The sequence below is a fragment of the Gorilla gorilla genome, chromosome 12 (assembly GCF_029281585.2).
Source record: "Gorilla gorilla gorilla isolate KB3781 chromosome 12, NHGRI_mGorGor1-v2.1_pri, whole genome shotgun sequence".
NCBI lineage: Eukaryota > Metazoa > Chordata > Mammalia > Primates > Hominidae > Gorilla > Gorilla gorilla.
This window is the reverse complement of record NC_073236.2, coordinates 55,178,877-55,198,343: the sequence shown is the minus strand read 5'-3', so window position 1 is coordinate 55,198,343 and position 19,467 is coordinate 55,178,877. Positions and strand designations below refer to the sequence as shown.

The following is a 19,467-nucleotide window of genomic DNA, read 5'->3' as shown; positions in this document are numbered from 1 at the left end:
GAAAATATTTACAAACGGTATATCTTGTAAGGACCTAGCCCGACTCTTTTAACTCCAAATTCAATTCTACTTCCAAGCAATACTACATTTTTAAAGAGTCACCCTTAAAACAGAAAAATAAAACAACCTTATTGAATAAAACAACTTTATTGAAATACAACAACTTTATATATATTTATATGTAAATTTTCAATAAATATTTATTTATCAAATAAAACAACTTTATTGAAGTAAGAGAAAACACTCTCATGAAATTCCTCAAAGAAACTTCATCTCCATAGCTTCAGAAAAGAGAAATGACTCCCTAAAAAAAGTTCCTTTGCCTCTGTGTAGAGGTGGTCCCTCATCAGGGTTGGCCCAAGTGACATTTCAGCACAATGGTGCAAGGTCCTCAGAGGCGCTGCTCTTCCTTGAAAAAGATTTAATTATTAAGGTAAAAATCAAGTAAAAATTTAGCTAACTCTTTCTGAAAATGTTTTCATTTAACCAGTCATTGGCTAGCTTAAAATGCTCAGATTTTCTGAGTATTAATGGGAAAACCACCCCTAAAACTGAAGAGTATCACCTTCAACCACGTTTAATTTTTAGGGAGGACACTGTCCTCTAGAGAATCATCACATAGTGGTTAAGAACGTGGGCTTTCCTCGAGGCAAATGTCTACTCAGGTCTCATTTTTTGCTTCATAACTCTGTGACTGCCATCAAGTTACTTATGCTCTCTGACCTTCAGTTTCCTCAAATGTACAATAGGGGTAAAGACAGTATATATTTCACAGAAGTCTTATGGGAATTAAATAAAAGTATTGTCCTGTTTGGTCACAAAATTATAGATTCTTAAAATTAGCTGGTTTTTAGCAATGTCTCTCCAAATTGAATGGTGAAAGAGATAATGTATATATGTAAGCTGATATTGGAAAATTCACCATGACAATTTTTTTTATTTGTAGAGATTAAATGCCCTAGCTGCAATAGTTCGAGGCAGTCTTCCTAAATTACACAGAAACATCCTAACTGCATTGATTACTATTGATGTGCATGCAAGAGATATAGTCACTGAACTTGTTCAATCCAAGGTAACTGTTTCATTTAAGTAAAATTATATACTTCTTTCTGAAATTAGTGTATCTAATATGTATATCACATATAGGTGGAGACAGTTGAATCTTTTGACTGGCAGAGACAACTGCGCTATTACTGGGATATAGACCTGGATAATTGTGTGGCTAGAATGGCGCTCTCTCAGTACACTTACGGCTATGAATATTTGGGTGCATGCCCAAGATTGGTTATTACTCCACTCACAGTAAGTTATTGATCACTTAGGTTAATATTGACACAAGAGTGCTTTTCAATCAAAAGTCTTGAAAAGTTTCATATGACATTAACTCTTGAAAGAATTTATTATGAATACATCTTTGTAAAGCAAATATTTGCATTATTTAATTATGTGCATGGATCTTTTGGTGTATTTCAATTGCTATATTTTTCATAGAAAATAATAATCCTTCCCCCGTGGAGAGGAAATGCCTTAATTTGTGGCCAGAGTTGGTTCCCTTCATATTGATAATGTATTGCTTTCTTCAGGATCGCTGCTATCTTTGCCTCATGGGAGCTTTGCAGCTTGACCTTGGGGGTGCACCAGCTGGTCCTGCTGGCACTGGGAAAACAGAGACTACCAAAGATCTGGCAAAAGCTCTTGCCATCCAGTGTGTGGTCTTTAACTGTTCGGATGGTTTGGACTACAAGGTACAGTTCTTGCATCTGAATATTAAGTGTTTTATGTGTCTTTCTCTATTTGCAACATGACATGACAAAATAAGGCAAGAATGGAGTGATGACAAGCAAGAGAAAAGAAATGGGGTAAATAATGGTTAAAGTGGAATAAATAGAGCAAGGGAGAAGAGTCAACACATGGTGGTCTGGGTAGTCTGGATAAGAATCGAGGCCAGGGGATGATTTGTCAAATGGTGAAAAAAATAAAAATCTGTACATGTCAGTAAGAAGAAAGAAACGAGATGAGGTACAAGATAGAATAGCAGGGAAACCGAAGAACAAGGACTAAGCTTAGAGTAGGAAATTGGCAATTTAGAGAATGGTGTATTGAACATGAAATATGTGGGAGGTGAGAATTCATGGTAAGGTTTTTCAATACAGTGGTTCTCAAACTTTTTGGTCATGGGACCCCTTTACACTCTTAAAAATTATTGAGACTTCCAAAGAGCTTTTGTTCATATGGGTTACATATGTTGATATTTACCATGTTAGAAAAAATTAAGTAAAATATGTTTTATATATTTATTTGTTAAAAAAATAACAGTAAGCCCATTATATGTTAACTTAAACATGTTTTTGTAAAACAAAACTTCCAAACAAAAAAACATTGTCCCACTATTTTATATTTTTGAAAATCTCTAATATTTTCAAGATATTGCTATTATGCTAATATTTGGCATAATAGAAGACAGCCAGATTCTCCGATTTGCTTCTACATTCAGTCTGTTGGGATAATATGTTTTTTTGGTTGAACATTTGAAGAAAATCTAACCTCACATAGATATGGACTCTGAAAAGAGGAATTTTTTTAAATAACTTTTTCAGTTAATTGTTTATACTCTTCTTTGAACTACACCAAAACTTGACAAATGTTAGTTTCTTAAAGGTTATTTGCTATGTTAAAACTGAAACCATATACACATCTTTTTGTACTCTGTACTCTCATGAGAGAGTGAGAATGAAAAAGGCATATGACACCTTAGTATTATTATGAAAACACTTTGGCCTCACAGATCCCCTAAAAAAAAAACTCATGGATTTGCAGGGATCCTTGTTTGGCTTTATTTTTTCTGGTGGTTGCTATTTAAACTGTAAAAACATACATTTGTTTCTATATTTTTATGTACCCACTTTGGACACTATCTGCAAACACATTAAATAGATGAGGATTTTATTAGACACAACTTTGTGTGTCTAATGAAGTTGGACTTTCTATTTCAACCTCACTTTTACCGTGTCAAGTTTTATAAAATTTGTATTTTATTCTATAACTAAATTATGTCTTCACTGCTTTGTCTGGGGGCTGAACATAAAAATGTAAATCCCTTATACAGTGCTTATAATATCAAAGATTGTTCATAGTGGAATTTAATAGAATAATTGGCCCCACAGAGAAAGATCAATACATACATCACAAACCCCTGCCATTCAAAGTAAACATCCTAAGCTTCAGGGTTAGTGGATTGTGTTTTCTTTCCACTTTCTTTACTTCTTCTAGAACCATTATTTTTCTCTTTTTTTATTTTTTATTTTGAGACGGAGTCTCGCTCTATTGCCCAGGATGCAGTGGCTCAATCTCAGCTCACTGCAACCTCTGCCTCCCCGGTTCAAGCAGTTCCCTGCCTCAGCCTCCTGAATAGCTGGGATTACAGGTGCCCACCACCACACCTGGCTAATTTTTGTATTTTTAGCAGAGATGGGGGTTTCACCATCTTGGCCAGGCTGGTCTGGTCTTGAACTCCTGACCTCGTGATCCACCCGCTTTGGCCTCCCAAAGTGCTGGGATTACAGGCGTGAGCCACCGCGCCCGGCCAGAACCATTATTTTTCTAACTTCTGTGTGCTGTGAATCACCCGGAGATATTTATTAAACTACATATTCTGATCTGCAGGTCTGGGGTGGGGCCTGAAATTATGCATTTCTGACATCCGCCAAGGTGGTGCAAATCGATACTGGTCCACTTTGAGAAGCTAAGCCCTAGACCGTGGTTCTGAGAGCGTGAACCCTGAACCAACAGCATTAGCATCACCTGACAACTTGTTGGAAATGCAAATTATAAAGCCCCACCTCAGACCTACTTAATCAGAACTTTGGAGCTAGAGCACAGCAGCAAGAGGCTTTTTTGAAACAAACTTCCAGGTGATTCTGATGCACACTCAGATTTCAGGACCACTGTTCTAGAGTAGATTCAGCTGCCACTGTTCTTTGTATTTCAGTTTTGCGTCTTTCTTATGTTTCATTTTAATTTTGTTGGAATACTTCCTTGAGCAATTTTTTTCCCATTCAAGTTTATAAATATTCTGTCTTTACTGAGTCATCATACTTGATTGATAATTTGTAGAGGGTGGAATTATAGGTTTAAAATGATTTTCTCACCTGACTTTGAAGGCCTCACTTCATTGTATTCTAGTGTGCATTTTGCTAATGATAAAACTGATCATGGCTTAATACATTTTGGAGGTTTAATAATATTTTGCTTCCTCTCTATCTGTGGCAGCTTATAGGATTTTCTCTTGATCCTTGGTATTATGAAAATCTACCAGGATGTGTCTAGATGAAATAATTTTCTTTATTCATTTGGTTTGTCATTTTGGGGAACTCTTTAATGAGAAAAATATGTCTTTTGTCAGCCTAGTGAGACCTTATTTTATTGCTTCTTTGCTTATCATTATGTCTCTGTTCTCTGCTCTGGACCTCCTACTTCTGTTCTCCACTTCTCTTACCCTCATATTTTCTCTTGCTTGTTGCTAATTTTCTTGTATTTGTTTAGATTGCTAAACACATAAACACACTTATTTTATATTTTAAGCAACAATAAAAATAAATAAACTTATTGAAAGGTTACTGAGATAGTGGGATATCTCATGGAATCCAGAGAAGAGGTGAGCATGACTCAGGCTGAGTAGGAACTAGGGCAGCCAACTCCTTGGCATTGGGAACTTTAGAGCCTTCTCTCTAGAACCTTGCCAAGAAAACAGCAAGGTCACATTTCAAATTTTGAAAGTAGGATTCTAATTGGCAAAGTGGGTTCAAGTGATCACCCCTAGATTCGTGAGCAATAGCCAGAAGAAGGGGGTATAGTCTGATTCATACAGGCATGGATGGCTGTTGAGAGCTAGATGTGGTAAGCAGTTTCCAGAGAAAGAGGAGTGGTATCCTCTAACGGTTTCTGCAACGTAAGATTTCTAAGCAAAACAAGATTGTCTCCAAGGGCTATTATTTTCTGCCTTAAATGTCCCTTCATGTGTGGATGTTCCCCAGGGCTCTGACCAGTCCCCTTTTCCTGTTTTCTCTACCTGCTTTTTCCGGTTCCTGACAACTTCATAAGAGAGAGGAGAGATTTGGGCAGGAGGAGGTTACACTACAGATCCTTGGTCAGATGCGCTACCTTTCCCAAGACCTAGTTCCTGCTTCTCCAGGAACTCTTTTGCCCTAAAGTTTTCCTCAGGATTTGGTCTACTTTGAAGCTCTTCCTTTCTACAAAAAGCAAATGAAATATTCAAGCACTGGGTTGAGACTTTGTGTTTAGACTCAGCAGAAGGCATATTATCTGATTTACCTTCCCAGCATTCCTCTGTGATAGGTGTTGTCATCATTGCACAGATGGGAGTGAGATTTGAAGCAGTGAAGTAACTCGCCAGCAGTCACCACTAGAAAATGTCAGAGAAAGAATTTGAACACGTCCTTTGATTCAAGTCAAATGTTCTCTCCCATTTTTTTAAAAAAATACATATTATATGCAAATTTAGAAACATAAAAAGATATAAAGAATAAAATAATGAATATCTACTTAGCCACCTCCCAGCTAAGAGATAAAATGTTACCAGCGCACTTGAAATCCTCTGTCTCTCTTCACCAGGGGTAACTTCTATTCTGAATTTGGGGGTTATTATTCACATGTGTGCATATGTGTGTGTGTGGTCCTAAATTTAAAACGTAGTATCATTCTGTGTGCTACATTCTACATTTTGGTTTTTCCACTGAGCACTTTGTCTATGAGATTCATCCAGGCTAATACCATAGCTCTATTTTTTTAATTCGTTTTCACTGCTCTGTTTTTATGATTTTTTTCATCCATTCTCTTTCTGATAGGTATTTGGGTTGTTTCTAATATAGTATTTGCTACTGTAAGCAATGCTGCAATAAGCATTATTACACAGACCTCCAGGTGAATGGGTGCCTGGTTTATCTGGCTTGGAATATAGGAGTTGGTCTCAAGGTCCATATACGTATCATATTGACTCAATAAGGACAAATGCTTCTTCCGTGATTGTGGTAATTTATACTCCCCCTGCAAATGTATAAGAGCTGCCTATGCTCCACATCCTTGCCCATGCTGTCAGGTTCCATAACTGTTGTCAGTCTGAGGAGTATGAAATGGTATCCCATTGTATTCTCCTGGTTACTAGTGAGGTTGAATGTCTTTTCAAATGTTTATACTCTAGGATTTCTCATCTGTGAAATGCCTATTTACATCTTTTCCCCATGTTCTCTTGGCTTGCTTATGCTTTTTTAAATTGATTAATAGTGTTTTTAATATGTTATTGATACTGATTTCTTCTCTCAGTTAGGTATTATCTCTTAGTTCTGTCCTCTAAAAAGGGACATTGACAGCCTAAAAATAGTGATCACCTCTAGTACCCAGACTGTGGTCTTAAGTACCTTTTCCTACTGAAAGTAACCAGAGCTGGTTCTAGGTCTGGGGCAGGAAATGCATAAAATGAGCCTGCAACATCCTGTCCTATCTGAAATAGCCACAACAAAATACCAAAAATTGATGTGACCATATCAATAATCAGAATGTTACTAAAGAGGATCTCATTGACCAAAGATGGGACAATGCAAGAATGATAATAATAACTGGAATGGATCAAAACACAGAAAACATTTTTAAATTCATGAATAGACAATGATTAACCAAAAAATGTCAAACAAAAAACTCATTGATTACCTTAGAGGTTTCCAGGGAAACAACTTATTTGAAAAATTGATAAAGAAAAAGAATTAAGTATTTATCCTGCCTTTTCTGTGGACTGTTTTTTGGGGTAATAAAAAAGTTGATGAGGAAAAATTTTTATAGAATAATCACAACTAATAAATGCAGAAGGGATGATAACATTAGAAATTACTATTTTGCAACCTTCAAAAAATAATATATCTAGCAATGGCCATCATTGCTAAAACCACTAAAGACTAATTGGAAAATTTATAATGGACGAATCAGGCTAGTAATCCATTGATCACAACTTTGACAATCAAAAAATACATATCTCCTGTTATGATATACAAGCTATGAATTATTCCTGTTCAAAAAAAAATTAAACTTCAACCTAATGAATCTAATGGAGTCTCTAGATTTAAATACCAGTTTTCAAGAAGTACAGGTGTATGAGATAAAGGACCATGTTAACACCACAAGAATACAATCAGCTAAATATGGAATCAGGGGAATTATATAGGGAAAATAACTTACAGACCTTCAAAAATAAATTGCATAAAAGAGAGAGGATTCAGGGAACTGCTATAAATTTAAAGAGATTTAAGAGACACAGTAACCAAATGCAATGTTTGTACCTTGCTTGTATCTTTGTCGGAACAAACCAATTGTAAAAGGATAATATCAGTACCATTGAGGATAATTGAACAAGATATTAAGTAATTAATGGGTTTTTCTTTGGGTGGGTAACTGTATTGATTTGGGTAATTTGGGGTTCTTATGTGTTACAGAGTTTATTGTGAAACAATATGATGTCTAGGGTTTACTTTAAAATAACAACAAAAAATGTTGGAGAGTACTTTGAAAATAGCAGAATGTTGGTAATTTTAAGCTGGGTGGCATATACCTTCTTTCACCTCTTGTGTATATTTGAAATTTTTCAAAATAAAAGGTTTTTTTAAAGTAGAAATCATCACAAAATAAAATGATAGAAATAACACCAAAACTTATTTCTAATGGTCAATTAATTGCTACACAATTCATCTCTGAAAAACAAAACAAAACAAAACAAAATAGCCCCTGACTGCTCTCCGCTGAGAGCCGACCTGACTCAGACTATTTGCTTCTCCAGTTGAACACAAACAATTTCACAGACCACCAACTACAGACCAGGTCACGATGCATCCATTATGGAATGAGATGACATAGTCGTGTCTGAAAACACACAAGAATGCTGTCCAAACCACAGAAAATAATCTAATATCCCCCTCTCCAGGCTAAGCTGTGTAACTGCTTCACTTTTACCAATGACAGCCTCAGCCTCCTGTATAATGGTATTATGATATCCATCATAAACTTGCCCCTGCTTCCTACCAGCACCTAATCCACAGTGTTGTGGACTGAATTGTGTCCCCTCAAAATATGTTCAAGTCCTCATGCCTAATATCTGTGAATGTTACCTAATTTGGGCCTTTACATTTATAAAGACTCAGATGTTTAAAATGAGGCCATACTGGAATTCTACAGGCCCTAATCCAATAACTAACTAGTGCCTTTGTAAGAAGAGAAAAATGTAGATATAGATACACAGAGAGAAGGCAGCCAAGTGAAGATACACAGGAGGTGGAGATCAGAGTGATGCAGTACAAGAAGCCAAGGAATCCCAAGGGTTGCCGGCAACTACTAGAAGCTACCAAGAGGCAAGAAAGAATCCTACCCCCAAGAGCCTTCAGAATGAGCATGGCTTTGTTGATACCTTTATTTCAGACTTCTAGCCTCTAGAACTGTGAGAGAATAATTTTCTGCTGCTTTAAGCCCTTCAGTTTATGGCAATTTGTTATAGTAGCTCTTAAAAACTAATAGAGCAAAACCCTTCTTCACTGACCCTTCCCCAGAATTTTCTAACATAAGTCCGAATCCTATGACAAGTCCTCCTAATATCCTTTTACCAAGAGAAACCTTGGTTCCCCACAGAGTGTGGTCTCCCTTGTTGGAACAAGTGGTAAACCCAATTGTGTCTGACTACAGGTATGTCCTGGTTATCTTTGGCCTGTAGGCATTGACCCTGTCCTTCACTTTTGTTGAAAACAAAGAATTGGAGATCACCTGACTTGAAAAAGTATTTGTTAACCAGTCACTCATTGCAAGCATTCCTGCGTTCATGATCAATATTTGGAACTGCTCCTTTGTTTGGCACCCTGGAGGTTTTTGCATCCTGGGGCAATGCACCGCAGTAAGATCTGGTTTGGATAAGAGCAAGGCTGCTAGTATCATCTGCTGAGCCTCTACACCTGTGGCACGCGTTCACCAAGTCACCAGCCGTGTCAGGGCTGGATTTCAAAACCCCCACTCTCCTCCTCAGCCAGGCACAAACTGCAGAGCCAGGAGTGGCAGAGAAAGAGGGTCATTTTTGAAGAGCAAACGGAAATGAAGAACCACCATGACCACAGACATGTTCTCAAAGAGAAAAATATTAGCAAAGAGTCTGTGTCACAGATCAAGATCTGGAATTTTCTTTGTTACTTCCTTTAAAACTGTTCAAAAGTATCCCTTGGGAAGTCTCCACGTATGCCAGGACTTACATGTATGCTAAGTATGAAGACCATTCCTGTACAATATGGAAGCATTCTGCAGCTTTGTTGTACAGAACACCAACTTAGTCTTTAGTCCTGTCCATGCTATCATTCCATGCATTCATTCAACTTCTCTTACCTTGGCTATATTATTACTAATTTCCAGGGACTGTTTCTTATCTCTGACTAATCCCTTTTTTTAGAGTATCTTGTTTTATTTTAGGAATGTGTTTCCCTCCCAGATCTCTCTGAGGATTCCATTTCAATTTTGTAAAATTACTTTCTGTTCCTTAAATTATCTCCACTTTCTCCAGAGTTGCCCGTTAGTTTATTCTTCTCATTCTTTCTCTTTCTTGAATCTTCACCTATTGGTTCATAAGTATAGATGAAGGACTAATTTAATTAGTGTAAACAGCTTGTTTCCCCCAAATGCCCCTTCCTTGAATGAAAGAACTACCAAGAGCTCTGTGGAAGTATAGAATGTGTGGCCAGCAGGCTTCTCCATAGAATGTATGCACACAGAGCAGCCAGTAAGTGAGAAAGCCCACATCGAATGCCAAATAATAAGGGTTTTCCTTCTAAAGTAGTACATTTCAGTGGGTTTCACTTTCTTTTATTATTTTTGAATCTCGGCGACTGAAGTGGAAGTCTGGAACCATCTTTCTCTCCTTGTCTCTGCTTTCCTTATCTCCCAAGCCTAATATCGTCTCCCAGTTTCTCCTAATATTAATATCTCCCCAAGGCAGATCTCCCCCTTTGCTTATGAGGCAGTCCTTCATTTTAGCCTGGTGGGGATCTCAGCACTAAAATCTCAAGAGCCCTGTTTACTCTGCTTGGGGTGAGAGGAAGGGAGAACAGAGAGAGGAAGGACCCATAAACTCAATCATTCCAAGTGTGGATCTTTGCCTCATTTCCAAATATTTCTCTAGGGCCTGTGTCTGCTTTGCTGCATGTATGTATTCATGTTGCATGAATTGCAACTTGTGTATGTTGATATTGGGTTTGGAGTTTCTTAGAGACCTCATGACGGGCATTACTCCTCTCCCTCTGTTTTGGGGCTGCAATTCTCCCTTCTCAGTTGAACAGTCTGTTTCCCTATGCTTTCCATATTCCAGCTTTTTTTTTTTCAAAACCTTCTTCCTGCTGGCTTCCCTTTCCATTATGTTTTTATCAAGCAGGTACAGGTGTAAGTGTGGTCACAGAAAAGAACAGAGATATGCACACAGATCTATCAGCCTTTCTGTGATTTGTGGGAATCGGAGGAAGGGGGGAAGTAGTATGTGTTCAGTTGACCACCTTGAAATTTAAAACCACTAGTTCTATTACTAAAGAGATAGATATGTGGTATAATGCAAGATTTATACACATGCTTAACCAATATCTCAAGTGCCCAAAAGAAATGCCACACTTTAGATGGTACATTCTTATTTTCCTCCACCATTAGGATTCTGCTGTAGAAGAAATTAAGAATCACTGCTATAATCTGCACAGCTATGCCTTCTGCTCAGTAGTCCTTGTATGTGTCTGCCATGTAGAATACCTTCTAAAGACAATGAAAGCTTCCATTAGTAAAATTTTTCAAGTTTTTTAAAAGTCCTTAAGTTTGTATGTTCCATGTGTTAAACTATTTGAGAATCTGTCAAGTATTTGCAGAGGTGAGTGGAGGTTATAAACAAGAAGGAAAATTGGTCAGATTGTCATTTTGTTTAAAAATAAAACAGATTCAAATCACTTAGAGAGACTCAAAAACATATTTCCTCTTGTAGAAAAGCGTTTACTTCTGACATAGACCAGTATTCACATAAAACTATTGCTTATTTGCAGATACCACCTCTTTTTTCTTTAATATTTCAGCTCAGAATTTAATTTTTGAAGGAGCTGAACTACACAATACAAAGTTGAACTGCTTTATTTTGATTTCAGATGATGGGGCGCTTCTTCAGTGGCTTGGCACAGTCAGGGGCCTGGTGCTGCTTTGATGAATTTAATCGAATTGACATAGAAGTTCTGTCTGTCATTGCGCAGCAACTCATTACCATTAGGAACGCCAAAGCGGCAAAGGTAAGGCACTGGGCAATCGACTTTCAAGGTAGCAATCCTTAAATTTGTCATTAACTCACAGAATGTTACATTTTAGGAAGGAGATGCTAAAAATGTTAGGGAGGAATCCTGGGGAGCCCAAGGGGACCTTGGCTCTCCAGAGCTCACTGGACTAGAAAATCCAAGGAATATGGTGCCAGATGAAGATACTGAGTGGTCCTGTTATTTAAAATTTGTTTTAGCCCCTTATTAGCATGTCTCTAGAGAAGGGATTTCATATTCAGAAGCTGATGGCAGTAAAGGTTGGGACCAAGTCTCTACCACTCTGTGTTGACCTTTGGAGATCTGGTCACAATGGGCAGCACTGGTGTTCAGCCTCTACAAACCAAAACAACACTGCTCCAAGCCCTGTGAGGGCCCCCACTACTCCCTTGGCCCTTTCGGAAGAGCCCCAGACCTCCTCTCGATCCACCAATAAGGGTTCATCCTGGCACAGCACGGGGGACTCTGGACTCAGCTCTAGCTCCAGAGGCAGAGGCTATCTCATTGGAAGGTGTCCTGATAAGAGTTGTTAAATATTTTGATTATCGCCCTCTGCAAAAAAGCGAATTACAGAACAAATAAAAAGAAATCATGACTTGGACTATAGTGAGCTACTAAATTGTGTAAGTCACTGTGGTATGTACTCACACTTATTTCATCTTACACCAAATCTATGTGAAGTATATGTCATTTCCCCCAAGGTAATAGGTGAAAAGAATTCAAAGTTAAAAAAATATTTTCATAGACACCAAAAATTATTAGACTCTAAAGTCTAAGCTCCCTTATCTGTACTCCCTCTTGTTCCTGCATACTCTGGGGAGGCCTATATTAAACACAAGATCTTTAAATACAGAGATAGCATAGTCTATATTGTGTAAGTTATTATCATCTGGCTGAGCAATTCACTGAAAGCAAAGTATATGGAGTAAGGGGACAGGGACCAGAGAGAGTAGAGGCAGGATTGAAGCTTTGCCCACTGGAGAGCAGCTACATGAGGACAGAGGAAACAGGAGAGCAACTGCAAATAACCAGCCTCGTCCTGAAGCTGCCAGTGCCATATGAGACAGTTGGAGTGGGATATACTGTTTAGAATAGATAAACTAAACCACAGAAATTGAGAGGTTCGCTAGCACAAGCAACCATTCAGCAGCAGCAGAAATGGTCTCCAGTTGTACCATGCATTCTCTCCTCCAGGCTGTGGCACATCACCTTACTCTATCCTGGTCTTCCCTGTATTCCTCATGTCTGTTGATAGCATCTTCATCTAGTGGCCCAACTAGAAACGTGGAACTCACCTTGGATTTGACCCATCACTATTAATCCCAGAATCTAAGCCATCACCAAGTCTTGTTAATTTTATCTGCTAGATGCCTCTCCTCCCCACTTACACCTCTTGAATTCTGGCTCTCATTATGTCCCTAATGATCATTCCTTACTGGTCTCCCTGTCTGTAGCCTGTCCAACCTCTCTGCTGCCAATTTTGATCCTATCACTCTGCTTCCCCCCAAACATGGGACAAAATCTAAATTCCTTAGTTTAGTGTGCAGGACTCCTGATGCTCAGGCCCAGCCTAGCTATGCTTTCTGGAACTTTGCCCTTTAGCAAAGTAAATTGCTCGTCATTTCCGGAACATGCAGTGTTGTTTCTTGCTCCTGCTCCCTTTTCCTGGAATGGCTGCCCCTGTTCCTCCACCTGAAACATCCTTCTTCCTTCTTCAGGTCCCAAGCAGGTTGTCTACTACCCCCATGGGCTTTGCACACACTTGCACTGTAGTATGTGTTGCACTGTGTGGTCATGGTTTCCAGGTTGATTGCAGACAGCAAGCCTGGGAGTTTCTGGAGATCTCAAGAGTGAGGCTCCTTCAGCTGTGTGCCTCCATGCCTCACCTATTGCCTCACCTGCAACAGGTGCTCAACAAGTGTTTGCTGTTAAGTAAAAGTGAAGGAGTGGTGACAAAAACAGTGACAGTAGGGCCTCAACAACTCAGACTAAGATTAAGTTGGAATTTCTTGGGGAATACCAGAAAGTGGGAGTGGAGAAGGTTTAATGGTCAGTAAGTTTAAGATGAATTTAAAATTAGTGGGGCGTGGCAGGGTGTGCCTGTGGTCCCAGCTACTTGGCAGGCTGAGGTGTGAGGTGGAAGGATTGCTTGAGCCTGAGATGTCAAGGCTGCAGTGAGCTCTGATCATGCCACTTGCACCCCAACCTGGGAGATAAAGCAAGACCCTGTCTCAAAAAAAAAAAATAGAAAGTTGAATTGAAGAGGCTCAGTAAATGTTCAGACCTAGAAGATTTCAGGACTTGGCTAGGAAGGAAGAGACAGTTTGGGCAAGTCAGGTGCAGGGAGACAGAAATTAGGAAACACAGAGCCCAGAAGAGATTGGAAGTAGACAGGACAGAATCAGAAATGTTCCCTGTTGTCCAACAATGGTATTCAGTAGTCTTTGCTTTAGTGCTTCATTACATGAGTCTTGTATTCGAGTAATAATTAGGTGAAAAATTTTACAAGTGTCTGGAAGAGTGTTAACTTATATTTTATCTTCGAACAGCTCTCTAGATTCATGTTTGAGGGGCGGGAAATAAAGCTGGTGATGACTTGTGCAGCCTTCATCACAATGAATCCTGGCTATGCAGGGAGAACTGAATTGCCAGATAATTTGAAAGCCCTGTTTAGACCATTTGCGATGATGGTTCCAAATTATGCCTTGATTGCAGAGGTGAGCATCACATTATAAAGCAGCAGAAATGTAAACTTATTTCTTTTATTTACCATTCGATTCTATCAAGGTAGAAAGTTTCCTTTATGAATGCCCCTATTAATGGTTACACATTATTAAGTGTAGATATGATTGTTATCACGTGGAATGTTAAGTTCTGCATGTTTGTTTGTTTACTGCTATAGCCATAATACCCAAAATGGTATCTGGAATATAATAGGCCCCTAAAACTGGAAAGAATCAATGAGTTAATTAACCAGTTCATTGGGGTTTTTCAGTTCCTCTCTAGGAATTAAAATGTCTGGATTCATTACAAAAACACAGATTATTTTTATATCTCTTTGCACATTATTTTTTACTGGAGTCAAGGGATGCTGAGTAGAAGCCTCCTCACTATGAAGTGGTTGGAGATTGGTTTATAAGTATGTATCAACTTAGTCAAAAAATAGTAATCATTAACAAATTATTTATAATCATGTTTGTTTTTTCTGTATCTACTTAGGCATCTTTCTATTTAAACTGGCTTTAAATAGCCAAGAATTTAAATGCTAGCCAAAAATTGATGTATTTGGCCAAGCACAGTGGCTCAGGCCTGTAATCCCAGCACTTTGGGAGACCAAAGTGGGAGGATCGCTTGAGTCCAGGAGTTAGAGACCAGCCTGGGCAACGTGGTGAAATCCCATCCCTACCAAAAATATAAAAATTAGCCAGTCTCATAACCCAGTCTCAAAATAAATAAATAAATATTTAATTAGTTAAAAATAAAATAGTTTTTTAAAAAGAATTGATATATTCACATTTTGTACTTTTTTACAAAAGAGAAACAGGGTCTCACTATGCTACCCAGGCTGGAACTAAATGGAGGTCAAGCAATCCTCCCACCTCAGCCTCTGAGTAGTTGGGACTACAGGCACATGACACTATATCCAGCTAAATTTTATACGTATTTTTCATGGCACTTTTTATTGAGGTATAATTTATACACAATAAAGAGCACAGCTCACAGGGTGCAGCTCAGTGAATTCTTACACATGCATTCATCTGTGTGACCACCAAGACCAAAATATAAGGCATTTTTAGAACTCCAGAAGACCCCTTGTGTGCTCCATGCTGCATTTCATAACACGGGACGCTACCCCTTTAGGATGGAATTTCTCAGAAAGCACAGATCACTCCTTTGGCTAATAAATTCCTGTGATAACAGCTAATTTTAAATATTCTTCTATGTGAAATAAAAGTAATTGCTTAAGAATAGAGTAGACTGTGCCAAATCCTATCATTAGAAAAATTACAACCTATATTAGGGTATTAGGTCTTTCTTGCATTGCCATAAAGAAATACCGGAGACTGGGTAATTTATGAAGAAAAGAGGTTTAATTGGCTCATGGTTCTGCAGGCTGTACAGGAAGTGTGGTGCTAGCATCTACTTGGTTTCTAGGGTGGCCTTAAGGAGCTTTTACTCATGGTGGAAGGTGAAGTGGGAGCAGGCACTGTGCATGGTGAAAACAGAAACAAGAGAGAAAGAGTGGGTGAGGGGGTGCCCCACACTTTTAAATGACCAGATCTCAGAACTCAGTTACTATTGCAAAGCAGCACCAAGCCATGAGGGATCAAGGATCCACCCCCATGACCCAGACACCTCCCATCAGCCCCCACCTTCAGCACTGGGAATTATAATCCAGTGTGAGATTTGGGCTGGGATAAACATCCAAACTATGTCAATTAGTATAATGCTTACAGCAGCTCAGGGATCCCCCATACCCACTGTGGGCATGGTGGGGTGGGGGGCAGTTAGGACAGGTAGTATCTTTACTCTTGACCCTCTCTACAAACAGGGACAATAAATGACTTGCTCATTGTCCCAACCTGGTAGGGAGAAAACCAGGTTTAGAGTCCAGTCCAACATGTTTTCCACATCTCATGCTTTGTCCTGTTGTTATAGTACTCAGTAATGGATTGGACGAATTTGAAAGTCTAGTCTTCTGAGTGCTATTCCTATTATTTTTAGAGTTTAAATGAATTAGATTCTGTTGTCAGTAATTTTTTTTTTTTTTTTTTTGAGAAAGAGTGTGGCTCTGTCACCCAGGCTGGAGTGCAATGGCACGATCTCGGCTCACTGCAACCTCCATCTCCCAGGTTTAAGCGAGTCTCCTACCTCAGCCTCCCAAGTAGCTGAGATTACAGGCTCCTGCCACCATGCCTAATTTTTTGTATTTTTAGTAGAGATGGGGTTTCACCATGTTGGTCAGGCTGATCTCAAATTCCTGACCTCAAGTGACTCACCCATCTCGATCTCCCAAAGTGCTGGGATTACAGGTGTGAGCCACTGCACCCGGCCTGTTAGTAAATATTTTTAATCACCTACTGTGTGCAGAGCACTGTGCTAATCAGCAGGGATAGGGCAGTAAACAAAACAGACACCAGTAAGAACTCTGCGTCATTCTAAATTCTGCATCTGAGGCCAACTGCAGTGTTTCGGGCAGATTATAAATAGAAAAAAGGGTCCGCTTCCAGCTCCACTGTCAGAGACACTAAGCATCATCTGATTAATTTAACCAAGGATGCAGAAACTTGTCAGAAGAAAGGCAGAGGAGAGGCTGACAATCTTTGCATGGCTTCCCTTGACTCCTCGGTAAACTAAGGGAGCTGGTGGTAATCACTCTCCACTAGGGTGGTGTTCCTGTCAGATCAGAGAAGCTCAGTTCTTGCTTTTGTACTCGGGCCTAATGACACCATCCAACTTTCATGATGGGAACATTTTCAAAAGCTGGGCTCTTCTGTTCCTTGAACCAAATGTCCCCAAAGCTACATCTTCATCTACAGATGGAAAACAGAATCAGTGCCTAGGTATCCCCATACAATAGTCTGCCTTCCCGTTTCCTGTGGCACAGAAAGCCTTTTTCCCTTCAATCTTTATGTTTCTTGATTAAAAGACATAACGACTTGGAAAGTATAATGTTTAGAGTCAATTTTGACTATGTTGGTATCATGCTAATACATTGTTATCAATACAATATAATAAGCATTGCATTATTTTTTCTATTCTAGGTAATTCTATATTCTGAAGGATTTGAATCCAGTAAAATATTAGCAAGAAAAATGACTCAGATGTATAAGCTTTGCAGTGAGCAGCTGTCTCAGCAGGATCACTACGACTTTGGCATGAGAGCTGTGAAGTCTGTCCTGGTCATGGCTGGGTAAGAAACCAAAGTAGTCAAGAGTGAAATCCCAAACCATGTGATCAAATGCATTAAATGGGTAACTCAGGAAAGGCTCTCAGAGAGTAAGTGATTAATAAATGTTGGCTGCTGCTGTTGTCATCATTCTTACCTTGACACTCCATGACAGATTGACACAGGCTCTCTCTCCTTATCCTATGACAGTTCTTCACCGTGAGTCCTAACATGGTTGTCCTCGACGGAAAATGATCCCCAGCTAGGCTTAGGATAACATTCACTTCCCCTGAACTCAAATTCAAACATCGGTCTTTTGTGTACAAAAACCTTTACCACCATAAGATGGTATGACTAGACTTAAAAGACAAACAGTCTGTTATGCATATGCAACAAAGCCAGTCATACTTGTTGCCTGAGAAAGCCTCAGGAGTTTAAAGAAACTTCATAATTCCAATTCAGTCCAGCTTATGTCTTAGATTTCACCTCTGTCTTTATAACGTGGCCCAAGCCTAAGCTTCTTTCTAGTATCTAGTAAAGAAAGAGTCTTTCCTCTTCTCAGACCCCACCTTTTCTCTTTATAACTTCTTGAAACTACTGCATCTGGAATCCCCAACTTGTCCAGAGCCTCTGAGGAGACCTATTTTATCTCTAGTCCTTCCTCTCAGGCCATGACTCATTGGCTCAGGTTCTGCACATCCAGGAACCCTCTTCCTGGCTCCTGCATCACTGGGCTCTGCACGAATCTCCCTGCACTTTCCTACCCTCTGTTCTATCTTTTAACCTCTCAGATATAGTATGTCCCCTCTTTACAGGATGGCCATTTAAGGACTAGGAATACTAAGAACTTGAGATACATTTGCACTGAAGGAGCACAACTACAGTCCAGTGGGTCGTAGAGACAGACCAATGTGCAGTCATGTAGCTGCAATGCAGGGAGGGCAGCAACAGGGCTGCACCCACCAGAGGTTCGCTGAGAAGGAGGATAGAGGACAGGAGCTTTCTAGAAAAGGGAGTCACTGGGCTGGGTTTTGCGGGGGAAATGAGAGCAGGCAAAGAACAAGGCAAGATATTCTGGGCAGGGATAAAAGAAAATCACAGCGATAGGAATCATCATGGTGTATTCAGGGAACTATAAATTCAGGTTGAATAACATCGGGATTGGGGAGGGTGACGAGAAGATGTCCTTGTCATTCTCTCCAAGGCTGCATAGCCATTGCAGGACTTGTCAGTATGCTCTGATGGAGATGAACGCTGAACACACGAGGGAAAATGATCTTCTCCTTCTAACAGGAATCCTCAGGGGAAGGGCTCTGCCCTCCCCACAGGTTTAGAAAATCATGTTCAACCTTACGTTCTTGTGATATTATCCGAAATATTCCTTTAAATTTAGATCTTTAAAAAGAGAAAACCCAGACCTAAATGAAGATGTGGTGTTGATAAGAGCTTTACGAGACTCCAATTTGCCAAAATTTCTAACAGATGATGCTCTTCTGTTCAGGTAAGTTTCTAGACGTTACCAAGTAAAGCATGGCTATCAAGTAGAGGCAAATGGTAGTCTTTTCTTCAATTATTTCTTTCTCTAACAAGCTGAAAACTTTCCTGTCTTTTCTGGAGAAACTTATTTTGCAGTTTAAGAAATACTCATTTAAAATGAAGATACTGAAGTTTGGGCATAATTACAGTCATTTGTGTTTTTTTATCAAAATATTTATCACCAGACTATGTGCTGTACAAATTAGCATTTGGCCATAAGTTCCTGACCTAAGAGAAGTTTCTGACTCAAAAAAAGTCAGACTTGGGGTTTAACATAAATACAATTGCTTTTATCCATTTTGTTGTTTGTTGTTTAGTTTTACATTTCTCCACGTTATACATGTATATAGTTTTAAAAAGAAAATAGTTTCATAAATTAGTCTCGTGGAAAGCAACAGTCCCCAGCCTTTCACCAACTCCCACTTCCCAAAGACAATCATTTTCTAACTCTTTTATTTATTTATTCTGCTATCCCCCTCCAAACTTCTTAATACCACATTTATACCATTTCTTTTTCTTTTTTTTCCTTTTTTGACTTTTTTCAGTGGTTGCCCTAGATTTTGCAATATACATTTACAACTAATCTAAGCCCACTTTCAATTAACACTATACCATTTCATGGGAAGTGTGAGTACCTTATAATAACAATCGTATTTCTCCCTTCTATCCTAATTCCTC

The 19,467-nt window shown here is 39.1% G+C and overlaps 1 protein-coding gene across 1 annotated transcript in view; it reads left to right on the top strand.

The window, feature by feature from the left end:
- Positions 1 to 19,467, top strand: part of DNAH6 (dynein axonemal heavy chain 6) — a 364,719-nt gene that overhangs the window by 168,219 nt on the left and 177,033 nt on the right. Inside the window, exons 27-33 of the mRNA XM_063695744.1 lie at positions 947 to 1,072; positions 1,147 to 1,302; positions 1,584 to 1,745; positions 11,205 to 11,342; positions 13,913 to 14,080; positions 17,129 to 17,277; positions 18,647 to 18,754. Of these exons, the coding sequence (XP_063551814.1) occupies positions 947 to 1,072; positions 1,147 to 1,302; positions 1,584 to 1,745; positions 11,205 to 11,342; positions 13,913 to 14,080; positions 17,129 to 17,277; positions 18,647 to 18,754 (1,007 nt within the window). The remainder of the gene's footprint in view (positions 1 to 946; positions 1,073 to 1,146; positions 1,303 to 1,583; positions 1,746 to 11,204; positions 11,343 to 13,912; positions 14,081 to 17,128; positions 17,278 to 18,646; positions 18,755 to 19,467) is intronic.